Source organism: Coregonus lavaretus, assembly GCF_964263955.1.
Source record: "Coregonus lavaretus genome assembly, chromosome: 13".
In the NCBI taxonomy this organism is placed as follows: domain Eukaryota; kingdom Metazoa; phylum Chordata; class Actinopteri; order Salmoniformes; family Salmonidae; genus Coregonus; species Coregonus lavaretus.
In genome coordinates, this window is record NC_140000.1 from 18,699,855 (window position 1) to 18,715,749 (window position 15,895).

A 15,895-nucleotide genomic window follows, 5' to 3' on the forward strand; every position below is an offset into this window, starting at 1 on the left:
GAGGATGGGGCTGGGTAAGGCTGGGCTGGCCTGGAGGTGTGTGTGTACCTAGTGGGCCTGGCATAGTCTTCTGTACACATCCATTACTGTAACACATGGTCCTGCTAGCCTTCTAGTGCTCCACTTGGTAGAAAAGACCCTGAAGCATGACTGAAACAGCCCGTAATGGCACCTTCCTTTATGTCAATAATATTGTAACACATTTGATAAATGGACTCAGGTTTTCATGGTATGCTGCTACAAGTTATTTATAAGTCTCTTGAAAGCCCTTGGTTCTCCCCTGCAGACTCAGAAAACAATTTTAGAAAAGTACAGGGCTGTGTGAACACCTTATCTTCTCAGGCTCTCTGGCTCGGACTCCCACAGCTGGGTTAGACTGAGAGTAGAGCGAACACATGCTTTATATCAGCAGCATATTACACTACAATATATAGGTCTCCTGAAGCCATCTTAACTAAGGACTGTGATCCCCCTCAACCCCACCATCCACCCCACCCTGTGACACACATGTTTGCTGTCACGAAGGACCAACATGTGAAGTGTGTATCAGAATATACTGTAACTACATACAATAACACAATGCTATTCTTCACAGAGTGAAAAGAGGAGAGGGAGAGTTACTTCTTTTTCAATTTCACACCTTTTAATTTCAAATCAATTTAATGTATTTATTATCAAATGCACAGTGTCCATAAACAGGTCTTGAGGTATTGAGACATTAGTTGGAGTTGTCGGAGCAGTCAGAGAAGCGCAGGGCATCCCTTTTGCTCTTGTCACCAGCAGCCTCCTGCTTGCCGTACATTGTCTTCTCCATGGTCCTCTTCTTCCCCATGCAGCTAAGGAAGGCACAAGCCGAAACGTATGTCAGTGTAGTCTATTAACACGTGTTGCTTTGAGATGAAGAACATTTTAACCTTCAATTGCAACTTCTATGGAAGTGAGTTCTGGCCCTTATCCATAGTTGCCATGATCTATTTTTGGTTCCAAGCACCCTTTCATTTATTTACTCAAGAGGCTAAGAGTTGAGACTGACCTGAGGAAGTCCTCCATGGCGTCGAGGCGCTGCTCCATGCCCTCCATCCTCAGCAGAACCTTCTCCTGAAGCTCCATCATCAGCAAAGCCTTGTTGCTGTCCCCTTTAGCCTGGCACTGGAGCAGTCCTCCTTTCCCTTGGCCTTGCCTTGTCCACTTCTTCTTGCTGAGCCACATGTGAACCATACAGACGACCAGAAAGGCCACCCCGAGGGCCAGGATGGTGCAACCCACGTCAGGCATGGTTATGGAGTCCAGGATGGAGGTATTGTACTCCTCCTCCGTTCTCTCCACCACCTTTCTCAGCTCGTCTGGTGTGATATCCATGCCAACTCTGGACCAGGTTGGGAGTTTGCAGTGCTGCACGCCAATGTCAGTGCACACCATCTTGAAAGAAGTAAGGCTGAACGCGAGGATGAAGTAGCCCCAAAAGGCTCCTGGGCTTATTTGCTCCTGGGCTCTTTGTAGGTCTAGAGATGTGTCAGTCTGATCCAACCGTGTCTGAGGAACGAATGAAGGCTTGGGCCAGTGCAGCCTCAGATCAACCTCAGCAGTCCCATTGTGACATCATTTGAGTGCCATTTGACATCATTAGACTGTCATGATGTCACAATCCAACCCTGTCTGAGTATAAGAGCCTGCAGGAGCCAATGAAATGCAGCCACAGACCATTTCAGCAGACATATTGTGACATCATAAAGCAGTCAAATGACACCTTGAATCATTTTGTGAAAATGGCACCCTTGCATGCACATCAAAAAGATTGTAGCAAACATAGTGCCATCTGGAATGATGAATTAAAACTGTCTATTCAAACACATCTTAAAACAACATAGTCCAACATAGTATCAAATAAATCTGGAACTGAAGGGAAACTCTATTCATACACTGTCTGTCATTTGGCGCGCCATCCAGGCTGACTTGTTTGCGCAACATTTTGAAAAAGTATGGAAGTAATTTACTGTGCTGTAGCTTTAGGAAAACAGCTGTAGAGACTTCATGAAATCAGCCATGGCCTGGCTTGAGAACATCTCCTGAGATTGCTCTTGGCTGCTAAGAGAAACCCTTTCGACATGGCCATGGGTGTAACCTCCTTTTAGCCTGAATCTCACTCTACAAATGAAAAATAAGTCACACACTCCTCTCTCCTTGCTGAGACCCACTCTGCCTTATGATGCACTAGCAGCAGCAGCACCCTGTTCAGTCTTTGTATCAGCAAGATATGCGTGTGCGATCAGTCCATGCCAAAGGCCTGATCAGTACATGATACCCATGGGGTCAATTCAGAGCCATCACCTTCTATCCCACTCGGATTTGTATAGGAGTGTTAGAGATTTCTCTGCTCGTATGTTGTTGTTTTGAATTGATTCGTTTCTCAATGTTATAAGTTCTAAGATTCTTTAAGAGGCCTGTCATCTTTTCTCATGGCAGCATAGGTACATGTTATTTTTACTGAGCGAGTGGTGCACTGTTGGTGAACCCTGACCCTTCCAGGATGGTCATCATACCCTGTCAGAAGCTGTTATGGTTAGATGAGTTCAGTAGGAGGATCTGGTTACACAGAGTTCAGTTCACTGAGAGACAGAGCCAACCGCTGAGAACACAGAGGTCACCTCACTAGAAACTTTACTCTACTGCCACCAGTGGGCTAAGGCCCCGGCCACACAGAGACAGAAAAAACACATGGAGAATGCACTACGTATCCGTCTATTCATCAAAATGTCAGTTCGGTCATCTCCATCACCCGTCAACAAATGAGGCGAGCCCCAATAGACAAACCTTTGGCACAACCTGTTTTTGAAGGATACAACATTTCTATGAAGCTGGGACCTGAGCAATCTATCCATCCCTCAGTTTACATCAGCAGAAGCACCCCACACAGCCTCACATTTAAACCCACAGCCTCAGCTAAGTCCTCTCCCACACCTCTCAGGGGAGATAGAACCACAGAAGAGGGAGGTGGTGGGCATGCAGCCTAAATTAGATGCACACACACACACACACACACACACACAGAGAATAGCTTATGCAACTTTTATATAATGTTGTGTATGCCATGGTTTTTAAAATGAGGTTCACCCAGTTCACTTTCAAAGGAGGAATATCTATCGATAGACGCTTCAATGCTGAGGGTGGACACGCAATGTTAGGATGTGATGCTACATTCTAACCATCATGTACTAAAATGGAATGTCTGAGTATAGATAAATAAGGAATTATGCCTCCTAGGTAATGATGTACCTTGCAAAAGTGCATCTAATCTCATTGGTGTCCTCATAGCTGAATTCAGACCCATTCCCAAGATACTATGCACTGTGCACTGTGACTGACCTCTCTCTCTCTCCTTCTCTCTCTCTCTCTCTCTCTCTCTCTCTCTCTCTCTCTCTCTCTTTTTCTTTCTCCTTCTCTTTCTCTCTCTCTCCATGTCTCTCCCCCTGCAGACACCCTGTCTGTGTCCAGTAACGATGCCATCCAGCCCGGCGCCAGCCACACCCTGGGCTTCCACAGCTCCCCGGGGCCCAAGCGACCGGGCAACACGCTGAGGAAGTGGCTGACCAGCCCCGTGAGGCGCCTGAGCAGCGGCAAGGCCGACGGACACGTCAAGAAGCTGGCCCACAAGCACAAGAAGAACCGTGACGGACGCGGAAAGAACGCAGACTCTGCCGGCTCCCAGAAAGACTCGGACGACAACGCCGCCACGCCACAGGACGAGACCATCGAGGAGGTCCGTTCGATTGGTCACCTTCACGTTTAGTTTACCTCTTCCTCTCTGTCTCTCTATCTTTATCTCTCCTTCTATCTCTCATATATCACTGCCTTTCTTTCTCTTTTTCTTGATCTATTCAACACTAAATCTCTCCCTAATTTCCTTCTCTCCTTTATTTTGAGCCGATTGTGTTCTATTTTGTTGTAAACTCTGTTGTCGTTGTCCCTCTACAGAGGATGAGGAACGAGGGGCTGAGCAGTGGGACTCTGTCCAAGTCCTCCTCCTCTGGGATGCAGAGCTGTGGGGAGGAGGAGGGAGAGGAGGGGGCTGATGCTGTACCCCTGCCTCCCCCCATGGCCATCCAACAACACAGCCTGCTGCAAGCTGACTCTCAGGACGACAAGGTGAGACTCACACACTTAACAGGCCTCCATGAGGTTTAGTTAGAGTATATCAAAGAGGGGACAATCGTCTTTCCTGTAAAATCTTTTAGAAAATAAAAAGAGACATTGGTAAATCAATGAATGTATTTCTTTTAGACCAGTTTGTCTGAAAAGGTAGATATTTTATACAGATGCAGTTTAGCTTCATTCACTCATCATCACATACCAGTTATGGTAACTAGAGCGATAGGCGTTTCTTTGACACTAATATAATTGTTTTCTCTTCTTTTCTTAACTTTAACTTTACCAGCATTATGTTGATTTTTGTTCTGCCTCTGTTTTGTCTCAGTTCCCGTACCTTTCCATGTAACTGCCTACGCTCTAGTCACACTCCCCCAATTTAGTTCCCAGCCGTCCATCCTCAGTCATGCTATCTCCTCACCCTCGCTGCCCTATGTTTTTCTATGACTATTGTTGCAGATGTGACGAATACTCCATTTGCTGTAGTTAGTGAAGTTTGACTAGAACTGACTGACTACCCCTTTAAAGACCTGGCCTTGTTTAGTTTAGCCTGTTGCTATCGTTTTGCCGGACTAGCTGTGCTTGTGACTGGCCTGTTGCCCGGGTTACCCCTGTTGTAATGGAGTATTTAACAGCACATGTACATTGTTCAGTCATGTGCTCCACTGTGGTGCAAGTGCTCAGAACCTCGCTCCAACCAACCCCAACCCCTGCCTCGTCCCCTGTATCCTCCATGCTAGCCTGGCCCCCACTAGGCCCCTATTTGGCCCTGATTAGGGAGACCACACCCATTCCTTATGGGGACATTTGGAATGTCGGGCGGGGTCAAAACACGTCAATGGTGAGCTTCTCTAAGAAATGAATGTATGATGCAGTGATGTCATCATGTACTGTAATATGTGTAATATGTAGAAAACTATTGAATACAGTGACAAATACTTTCCAGAACATATTAATCAAATGTAGAGTGTAAACATTAAACCACATCCACCCCTCTCTCTCTCTCGCTCTCTCTCTCACTCTCTCTCCTTTCTCTGTCTCTGTCTCTGTCTCTGTCTCTGTCTCTGTCTCTGTCTCTCTCTCTCTCTCTCTCTCTCTCTCTCTGTCTGTCTGTCTCTCTGTGTCTATCTGTCTCTCTCTCTCCCTCCCAGGCGGCCTCTCGTCTATCGGGCCGACCCAGTAGTTCAGAGACACCCAGTGCGGCTGAGCTGGTCAGTGCCATCGAGGAGCTGGTCAAGAGTAAGATGGTAAGACCCAGCCATCCATCTGTCTACCACAGTGCTGTCAGTTACGCACGCACACACACACACACTGCCAGCTCAGCTCAGTCTGGTGCCAGGGTGGATGTGACGTGTCATGGTGCCATGGCCATGGCCCACCAGTCATCTGTGAACCATTTAAGTCACCACACCAACTGACTGCTTCTCTACATAAGACCTGGCACAACACTTTAATGCTCCCATACTTTGTCACACCATCATAGCAGTAACACCACTGCTCTCTCTGCTAGCACATTGATTGTATGGAGAAGCTCAGCTTACTCACTGCATGTGCACAATGAATATACACTAAGTGCTCTCTCTCTCTCTCTCTTTCTTTCTCTCTCTCTCTCAGTCCCTGGAGGACCGTCCCAGCTCTCTCTCTGTGGAACAAGGGGACAGCAGCAGCCCCTCCCTCAATCCCTCCGACAACTCCCTCCTGTCCTCCTCGTCCCCCATCGATGAGATGGACGAGCGCAAGTCGGGTTTCCTCAAGAGACGCCAGTGAGTTCAGTTTCACTCCGCAACGTCTCATACATAGAAATAGAATGACTAGAAGGGTTGCCCTCATTCAAGCTAATGAGGCCGTAATGGCTGGACCGGTGATGGGCCCTTTCTAGTCATTCTATTTCTATGGTCTCATAGCCTAGAATATGCCCTGAGCCATCAGATAAAACTGTCCTGTGGTGGTCTAGCTAATCCATCCACTGTTTACTTCACCTCTCTCCCCTACAGCTATGTGTTACTGGAGCTGGTGGAGACAGAGAGGGACTATGTGAGAGACCTGGGTTCAGTGGTGGAGGTGAGAACACAATCTTTCTTACTTTAGGCCCATAATCAATGACTCATTCCTCTCCATCACACTCTGTTCACGTTCTAGACTTGGTCAAAGTGCTACTGTAGGTCCCGTCCACAAAACAATCCCTAATCCTTACGACCCCTAGGCTCTCCTTATGAATCTAAATGAACTGAATAGGTATAAGCAATATGGTAACAGCTCCACCTTGCCCTCTGAACATAGTGCGTATAACTATCAAATCCTAGCAGATCACCACAAGTGCCCTAAGGGGTAGAGGTTGTTTGTGGACAGGGCTATGGAATAGTATTGGCTGTCCTGTGGTCACCTGAATGTCTTATCTCCCCTTCAGGGCTACATCAGCAAAATGAAGGAGGACGGCGTGCCAGACGACATGAGGGGAAAAGACAAGATAGTGTTTGGGAATATCCACCAGATCTACGACTGGCACCGAGAGTAAGACGAGAATAGTACCTATCTACAGGACTAGCGTTATTATTAGTTTGACTTTTGTATTAGTATAGCTAATGTAAAATATCCCACAGCATTGATTTCTTTCACTTTTCTCACAATACTCTTCTCTGATTGGCCACAGCTTCTTCCTGGGAGAGCTAGAGAAGTGCCTGGAGGATCCTGATAGGCTGGCTCCCCTGTTCGTCAAACAAGTAAGAGAGATTTGATGATTTTCATTGGCCAAAATATACTATCAGTAGTGGATGTCACTGTGCTGTGCATCATAACAAGGTTAGTGCTATCCGAGATCCTTGGGACGTCCCTACCCTAAACCCTAACCTTAACCCCTAAACTTAACCCTAACCCTAACCCTTACCTTAACCATTTTAAATTTAATGGGGTAGGGACGTCCCAAGGATCCCGGATAGCAAGGACCATAATACAATTTCCTCACCATTTCCCTTGTTTTGTTTCCTTGTTTTCCTGCTAGGAGCGACGGTTACACATGTATATCGTGTACTGTCAGAACAAGCCCAAATCAGAGCACATCGTGTCTGAGTACATAGACACTTACTTTGAGGTAAGAATACACACACTTACTCCACCCCACACATACCCCACAAGTGGGTTTATTCCAGTCTCTCGAACGGAGCACATACTGCATCATAAGAGCCTCATTGTTTCCTGTTCTCATACCCTGTGTTATATTTTTACGCAGTCTGTTTTTTTACTGTGTACAAATAAACCTAATGTGCTCCCTGTGAATTTTAGGAGCTCAAGCAGCATCTGGGCCACAGACTCCAGATCACTGATCTTCTCATTAAGCCTGTGCAGCGCATCATGAAGTACCAGCTCCTACTGAAGGATTTACTTAAGTTCTCCAAAAAGGCTGCAGTAGATACTACTGAGCTGGAAGTAAGAACTACAATCTGGGTTTGATTTGATGACCTTCCACCTCTAATAGCATGGACTAGCATTAATATTGCTATGATTTTGTTTTTATCTCAAAGTTATAAAGCTGCTATTATGTTTTCTTTCCCTCTAAAATTGTGTTTTCTTTCTTCTCTGTTCCCCCCAGAAAGCGGTGGAGGTCATGTGTGTTGTGCCCAAAAGATGCAACGACATGATGAACGTTGGGCGTCTCCAAGGCTTTGACGTAAGACTCTCGTGCCTCGTGTCTTCTTCAGGGAATAGAGAATGTAGTCTTTCAGTCCTATCTGGCTCAGTATAGAAGGTCACAAACTTTCCAAAAAAGCTGAACTTGAATTTGATTTCAGCCGTTAAGCCACATGGATCAAATGATAAATGGGAGAAGGGCTTCGGTTTGCTCTCTCTCCCCTTTTTCACTCATTGTATAATATGATAATAGCATGCTTCTAAGATGTATATTTCAACTGAGTGGCTAAGAATGAGTCTGAGCTGAGGCTGTCCTCTGTCCTCCCTCCTTTTATTTGTATGTATTTTATTTAAAGGCCCAGTACTGTCAAAATTCTGTTTCCCCTGTGTTTTATATCAAACTGACACTGTAAAAGTGTGACAAAATTTGATCAGTGTTATTTCCTGATAGTTGCTGATTCAAAATACAATCTACACAGGATCTTCTAATCAGCTGGTTTGCATGTGTGGGAGTTTTGGCTTTCCGTGGTGACATCACCATGCGTAAATTGGTTAATAGACCATTAACAAGGAGAGTTCCAAACCTCTCTGCCAATAACAGCTGGTTTTCAGTTTACCCCTCCCCACTTAGGTCACTCCCAGACAGTCCTAGCAATATTCTTGTTTGAGAAATAGTGTTTTGCTAAAAGCTACTTTTGCCCATTTTAATGGAAATCTATTACAGTAAGGTCCTTACTTGTTACCCATAAATAATTTGATATTGATATAAAATGGCTGCATTGGTCCTTAAACCTTTATTTAACCAGACAGGCAATACATTGTTATTCTCCCATGCAGGGTAAGATTGTGGCCCAAGGCAGACTGCTGCTCCAGGACACCTTCATGGTATCAGATCAGGACGGGGGGCTACTCACCAGGATGAAGGAGAGGAGGGTCTTCCTCTTCGAACAGATCGTCATCTTCAGCGAGCCCCTGGACAAGAAGAAAGGCTACTCCCAGCCGGGATACCTCTTCAAGAACAGCGTCAAGGTATGGAGCTTCGATCCCGATCATCTTCCCTAATCGATCACACTTAGATCATATTGCAGTGTGTGCATCTTTTTGGGCTGGACATTGCTAGGATAGTAATTGCCCTAAGGGCCAAAGTGGTTTGAATAGTTGTCTGATTCTGAAAACACTCACATCCCCTCCTCTCTCCTGTATATTGTGTATGTGTGTGTCCAGGTGAGCTGGCTGGGCCTGGAGGAGAGCACAGACGACCCCTGTAAGTTCACTCTGACCTCCCGGTCGTCCAGTGGCGGTGTGGAGACCTACGTGATGCACTCAGCCAACCCTGGAGTCAGCCAGATGTGGGTCCACCAGATCACCCAGATCCTGGAGAGCCAACGCAACTTTCTCAACGGTAAAAGAAGACACATCACAGTTCATCTGTCTAACTGTGTAGTGATATTATGCTAGCTTCTCCCAGGTGGCAGCATAATCATATCATATGATTACCCCGTGTTTCATCTGTCTCCCTGTGTAGTCATCCACTCCATAGAATTGGTCAACTTTCTGAGAAAATAAGTGTTTACAACACACCATAATATGAACTATAGCATGATGTACTCGAATGCAAAATGCAAAGAATGTTTTTATATTTGTTTCATAGCTAGACAGTGTGTACTCACTGAGTTGACGCTTTCTCTCCGACTCTCTTTCTCTCTCTCTCTCTCTCTCTCTCTCTCTCTCTCTCTCTCTCTCTCTCTCTCTCTCTCTCTCTCTCTCTCTCTCTCTCTCTCTCTTTGTGTCCCCCAGCACTGACATCCCCTATCGAGTACCAGAGGAACCACGTGGGGGCCAGTGGACCAGGCCTGGGAGCCCCCAGCAGCAGCAGTGGCCTGACAGGAGGCGGCTGCAGCAGTTCCACAGTAGGCCCTGGGAGTAACTCTCTGTGTGGCCCCCAGAGTCGCCGGCCATCGCGCATCCCCCAGCCCTCCTCCCGCATCCCACAGCCTGTCCACCACCACCACCCCCCGGGCCCTGACGGCCCGGAAAGGACAGCAGGTACGTGGTCCCGACAGACCCTTTCCTCCTCTCCCTCCTCCAAGCCTCCCTGCCCTCCTGACCCTGCAGAGGGGGACCTGGGGCCCCAAGATGTCCCCAAGATGCGAGTGCTGGAGGGTCCCCGGCCCCGCAGCAGAACCAGCAGCAACAGCAATGGCAAGTCCTTAGGCTTTGCTGAGGGCAGCTTCAAGGAGAGCTATCCTGGGGAGGACCCTCCTCAGACACCCATCCCACGGCTGGCTGTGGCCCCTCTGAATCTGGCCAAGCCTCGGGTAGGGACAGTCTCTCCACTGACCTCCCCCATAAAGGAGGGATTCATCCCGGGCAGCCCAGCCCAGAAAGGCTCCTTTTACTGGGCCACTGCGGTCCCAGCCTCCCCAGCTAGCCGGCCTGGCTCCTTCTCCTACCCCAGTGATAGTGGAGACTCGACCCTGGGCCACAGGGAGAGCCACAGCCACCGCCACTCCACCCACAGCAAGGACATAGACCGCATGAGCACATGCTCCTCCACCAGTGAGCAGTCCATACAGTCCACCCAGAGCAACGGGGTAAGAGCCCTACTCGAGTCCCAGGCTTCTGTCCGGCTTATTCCCTACTAACACCTTACTGGCTTGTCCTGGGTCATCTGAACCACAAGTGCGTACTAAACTATCTAAGTCCACTAACTTGCCTTTGGTGTGAGTTTTCATCCTTCCTGTTCTCTTTCAGACTCTACTAACAGTGTTTTTGGCTGGTACAGCAGCTAACTGCTACAGTAACTCTTCTTGCTGTACTGTATGTTGGAGTCCTCTCCTCTCCCTTGGTGTTTCCAGTATGACTCTCTGCCTCTGCTTGCCTAACTTCACACACCCACCTCTGTCTTGGCTCTAGTTTTTGCTGTCCCTTTGCTTCAGGCTATTTTGGTCTGATCTGAAAAACCATCAAGGCATTTACTGGGTTAAATGCAAATGAATGCTGATATAATGGAAGATTGATCTTTGACTTGGACTTCACCTGCTCTGATCATGCTGCTTCCTCTCTGTCTTGGTGCTGTGGGCCTGATGACACATCCGTGTTCTCCTTCTCTACTTGCCTTGCCCCTGAATACATTTGACTCACACCAAATGCATTTGGCCTCACTTCAAGCTTTATTCAGGCTCAGTCTCTCCTGAAATGGACTGTTTCTTCTCTACGCTCACTGTCTTTGAGAGACACCCACTCCATGTTAACTCTACTCTGTCTCTCTGACTTCTGGATACCTTGTCTTCGCTTCTATTTGTTGGCTACAAATCAGAAGGTCTATTTATGTTACATGTAGTAACCATATTTTAGTAGCTACAGTATGACTTTCCTCACTCTTCTTTCTGAACCTTTTGTAATGAATGCTTGGAAATCAAATCAAATTGTATTGGTCACATACACATACAGTGGGGGAAAAAAGTATTTAGTCAGCCACCAATTGTGCAAGTTCTCCCACTTAAAAAGATGAGAGAGGCCTGTAATTTTCATCATAGGTACACGTCAACTATGACAGACAAATTTAGATTTTTTTTCTCCAGAAAATCACATTGTAGGATTTTTTATGGATTTATTTGCAAATTATGGTGGAAAATAAGTATTTGGTCACCTACAAACAAGCAAGATTTCTGGCTCTCACAGACCTGTAACTTCTTCTTTAAGAGGCTCCTCTGTCCTCCACTCGTTACCTGTATTAATGGCACCTGTTGGAACTTGTTATCAGTATAAAAGACACCTGTCCACAACCTCAAACAGTCACACTCCAAACTCCACTATGGCCAAGACCAAAGAGCTGTCAAAGGACACCAGAAACAAAATTGTAGACCTGCACCAGGCTGGGAAGACTGAATCTGCAATAGGTAAGCAGCTTGGTTTGAAGAAATCAACTGTGGGAGCAATTATTAGGAAATGGAAGACATACAAGACCACTGATAATCTCCCTCGATCTGGGGCTCCACGCAAGATCTCACCACGTGGGGTCAAAATGATCACAAGAACGGTGAGCAAAAATCCCAGAACCACACGGGGGGACCTAGTGAATGACCTGCAGAGAGCTGGGACCAAAGTAACAAAGCCTACCATCAGTAACACACTACGCCGCCAGGGACTCAAATCCTGCAGTGCCAGACGTGTCCCCCTGCTTAAGCCAGTACATGTCCAGGCCCGTCTGAAGTTTGCTAGAGTGCATTTGGATGATCCAGAAGAGGATTGGGAGAATGTCATATGGTCAGATGAAACCAAAATAGAACTTTTTGGTAAAAACTCAACTCGTCGTGTTTGGAGGACAAAGAATGCTGAGTTGCATCCAAAGAACACCATACCTACTGTGAAGCATAGGGGTGGAAACATCATGCTTTGGGGCTGTTTTTCTGCAAAGGGACCAGGACGACTGATCCGTGTAAAGGAAAGAATGAATGGGGCCATGTATCGTGAGATTTTGAGTGAAAACCTCCTTCCATCAGCAAGGGCATTGAAGATGAAACGTGGCTGGGTCTTTCAGCATGACAATGATCCCAAACACACCGCCCGGGTAACGAAGGAGTGGCTTCGTAAGAAGCATTTCAAGGTCCTGGAGTGGCCTAGCCAGTCTCCAGATCTCAAGCCCATAGAAAATCTTTGGAGGGAGTTGAAAGTCTGTGTTGCCCAGCGACAGCCCCAAAACATCACTGCTCTAGAGGAGATCTGCATGGAGGAATGTGCCAAAATACCAGCAACAGTGTGTGAAAACCTTGTGAAGATTTACAGAAAACGTTTGACCTGTGTCATTGCCAACAAAGGGTATATAACAAAGTATTGAGAAACTTTTGTTATTGACCAAATACTTATTTTCCACCATAATTTGCAAATAAATTCATTAAAAATCCTACAATGTGATTTTCTGGATTTTTTTCTTCTCATTTTGTCTGTCATAGTTGACGTGTACCTATGATGAAAATTACAGGCCTCTCTCATCTTTTTAAGTGGGAGAACTTGCGCAATTGGTGGCTGACTAAATACATTTTTTCCCCACTGTATTTAGCAGATGTTATTGCGGGTGTAGCGAATTACTCCTTCTTTGCCCATGAGCTCTAGCATATAAACAGATTAACAACAAATGCTGCTCATGTGCAATCAAATCAATAACATTTTAATTTGTTTTGTCTTTTAGAGTCATTTTCACAGAATGCTTTGTGTGTGTGTGTGTGTGTGTGTGTGTGCGTGCATTTGTCTGTCTGTCTGTCCGTCTCTCTCTCTCTCTCTCTCTCTCTCTCTCTCTCTCTCTCTCTCTCTCTCTCTCTCTCTCTCTCTCTCTCTCTCTCTCTCTCTCTCTCTCTCTCTCTCTCTCTCTCTCTCTCTATGCCTCTCTCTTTGTGTAACCCTACCTATAAACCCTTACTGACTCCATTTCCTCCCCTGCCTCCCCCTCCTCCCCCATCTTGCCCCCTGGCTCCCCTTGCCCCCCCTCCTCCACTGCCCCCCCTCCCCCCTCCTCCAGAGTGAAAGCAGTAGCAGCAGCAGCATCAGCACCATGCTGGTGACCCAGGACTACGTGGCCCTGAAGGAGGATGAGATCAGTGTTTCCCAGGGCGAGGTGGTCCAGATGCTGGCCTCCAATCAGCAGAACATGTTCCTGGTGTTCCGGGCCGCCACCGAGCAGGGCCCTGCCGCCGAGGGCTGGATCCCCGGCTACGTTCTGGGTCACACCTCCACCATCATCCCCGACCTCCCCGAAGGAACCATCAAGTAAGATACAGACACTGCTGCTACTCCATGTACCAACATGAATGAATGAAAAGCTATATCTTCCCAAAGATACATTTTCACATCATGAGCTCTGCCATCATAAAAGTGAAACAGTAGACACAGATGTAGAAATCATAAGCTAATATTTTCTCTTCCTTTCCTCTTTCTGTCTGTTTCTCTTGTCTGGAGCAGGAAGTCATCCTCGTGGCACACAGCTCTCCGCATCAGGAGAAAGTCTGAGAAGAGAGACAAGGAGACCAGGAAGGAAAATAAGATGGAAAACGGCTACCGCAAGTCTCAAGACTGTCTGACTAATAAAGTTTCTGTAAAGGTAGAGTTTATTTGATAATCACCTGTATGGCTGTAAGACTTAAAGCCCCATTTAATGGATTCATGTTGTAATTATTTAATGTCTGTGTGGTCAAGCTAATTTGGAGAATAAACTTATTTGTGTTCATATTTTCCTTTCAGCTTCTAAATCCCAACTACATCTACGATGGTATGTATACATTTAAACAAAGCAGTGGTTCAATAAGGCACGTTTGTATTGTCTTGTATTGTACTGCGTACTTTCTATTGTCTATTGGTAGCTCAGATTGGGATTGTGTAGTTTGCATTTAAGTATCCTCCTCCCAGCCAGAACAGTGCATAGTGCAGGCGCTCCTGTTTCTGTAGCGTGAGGCAGCTTGAAAAAAGAAAGTAATAATCTAATAATAATAATATGCCATTTAGCAGACGCTTTTATCTAAAGAGACTTAGTCATGTGCGCATACATTTTTACGTATGGTACAACCCCTGGACAGGACGCTAGTATATCGCAAGGCTAGTTTGCATGTGACATAGTCAAACTCACGTGTCCTCTTGTCTGTCTGTCTGTCACCTTTGTAGTATCCCCAGAGTTCCTGCTGCCCCTGAGTGATGTGACCTGTGACCTGGGGGAGAGTGTCACTCTGAGGAGTAAGGTCTGTGGAAGACCCAAAGCCTCGGTCACCTGGAGAGGACCTGACCACAGCACTTTGAGCAACAACGGACACTACAGCATCACCTACAGGTACACATCTGCAGTGATGACATTTTACATTACATTTTGGTCATTCAGCTGATACTCTTCTCCAGAGGGACTTACAGTGATCATTGCAATGCGTTAGAATGACTTAGCTGTTGGAAGACAACGTTCTGTTGTAGTTGTATTCAAGTCAATGTTGCTATTATTGAAACTTACCTTGTGACTTCCCTTCTCTCTCTGCAGTGACACGGGCGAGGCAACTCTCCGGATCATGGGTGTGTCTGTGGAGGATGACGGGGTGTACACCTGTGTTGCCACCAACGTAGTGGGCAGCGTGTCATCCTCCGCCAGCCTCAGAGTCTTAGGTTAGTCACTGTTGAGTTAAATTAAGTTGAGTTGAGTTGTAGACTCCTGTGGGGGTACAGTATATACTCTATATTCACACTACTTACACACAGAATATGAATTCTTCAGTACTTTTGCATTTTAACATGAAATGTTTCTATTTTCCCAGAGGCCTCCGACGATGGGAGTGAAGTGATCTGGAAGAACAACTTTGAGTCCTTCTACACAGAGATCACGGAACTGGGCAGGGGAAGGTTCTCAGTGGCTAAGCGCTGTGACCAGCGTGGGAGCAAGCGTGCCGTAGCAGCCAAACATGTCAACAAGCGGTTGATGCGGCGTGAGCAGGTGCTCCAGGAACTGAGGATACTACAGTGTCTGGAACACCCCCACCTGGTCGGCCTGCTGGACACCTTCGAGACAGCCACCAGCTACGTGCTAGTGCTGGAGATGTACGTTAGAAAAACTGTAGATGGGCCCCAAATGGCACCCTATTCCCTATATAGTGCACTACTTTTAACTAATCAAAAGTAGTACACTTCAGAGGGAATAGGTACCATTTGGGATGCATACACTGTATTCATTATGATTATTGAGTAAAATTTGAATTAGAATTCCTGAATTGAAATAGAATAGCCCTCGTGTACATCTACTAAATCGGTGGGCTAAGGTTGTCTCTCTCTGGTGCTTTGTGTCTGCAGGGCCGATCAAGGTCGTCTCCTGGACTACATAGTCAGCTGGGGTAACCTCACTGAAGAGAAGGTGGCCTTGTACCTTAGGGACATTCTAGAAGCTTTACACTACCTGCATAGCTGGAGGATAGCTCACTTGGACTTGAAGGTGAGTCACAGAGACTGTAACATGTAGGAGTAGGAGTTCAATTTGATTTTGTACTGTATGAAACAGTATGATGTCTAACTGATTGTTCTTAAGCAAAGCTAATACTCCCATCATGGGTCAATTCTTAATCATATCTTTCTTTGCGTGTATCTGCGTGTGTATCTGCGTGGGTAT

At 46.5% G+C, this 15,895-nt stretch overlaps 1 protein-coding gene across 2 annotated transcripts in view; it reads left to right on the top strand.

The window, feature by feature from the left end:
* LOC311140690 (triple functional domain protein-like) overlaps positions 1-15,895 on the top strand; it is a 78,880-nt gene that overhangs the window by 60,305 nt on the left and 2,680 nt on the right. Inside the window, exons 31-50 of one of the 2 annotated variants that reach the window (XM_084175867.1) lie at positions 3,474-3,757; positions 3,973-4,143; positions 5,295-5,390; positions 5,758-5,906; positions 6,138-6,204; positions 6,551-6,654; positions 6,794-6,863; positions 7,142-7,231; positions 7,423-7,566; positions 7,730-7,807; positions 8,605-8,796; positions 8,992-9,169; positions 9,565-10,361; positions 13,286-13,533; positions 13,723-13,864; positions 14,005-14,032; positions 14,422-14,584; positions 14,783-14,904; positions 15,054-15,333; positions 15,583-15,721. In XM_084175867.1, the coding sequence (XP_084031993.1) occupies positions 3,474-3,757; positions 3,973-4,143; positions 5,295-5,390; positions 5,758-5,906; positions 6,138-6,204; positions 6,551-6,654; positions 6,794-6,863; positions 7,142-7,231; positions 7,423-7,566; positions 7,730-7,807; positions 8,605-8,796; positions 8,992-9,169; positions 9,565-10,361; positions 13,286-13,533; positions 13,723-13,864; positions 14,005-14,032; positions 14,422-14,584; positions 14,783-14,904; positions 15,054-15,333; positions 15,583-15,721 (3,542 nt within the window). The remainder of the gene's footprint in view (positions 1-3,473; positions 3,758-3,972; positions 4,144-5,294; positions 5,391-5,757; positions 5,907-6,137; positions 6,205-6,550; positions 6,655-6,793; positions 6,864-7,141; positions 7,232-7,422; positions 7,567-7,729; positions 7,808-8,604; positions 8,797-8,991; positions 9,170-9,564; positions 10,362-13,285; positions 13,534-13,722; positions 13,865-14,004; positions 14,033-14,421; positions 14,585-14,782; positions 14,905-15,053; positions 15,334-15,582; positions 15,722-15,895) is intronic. The other variant, XM_084175868.1, reaches the window with a different exon arrangement.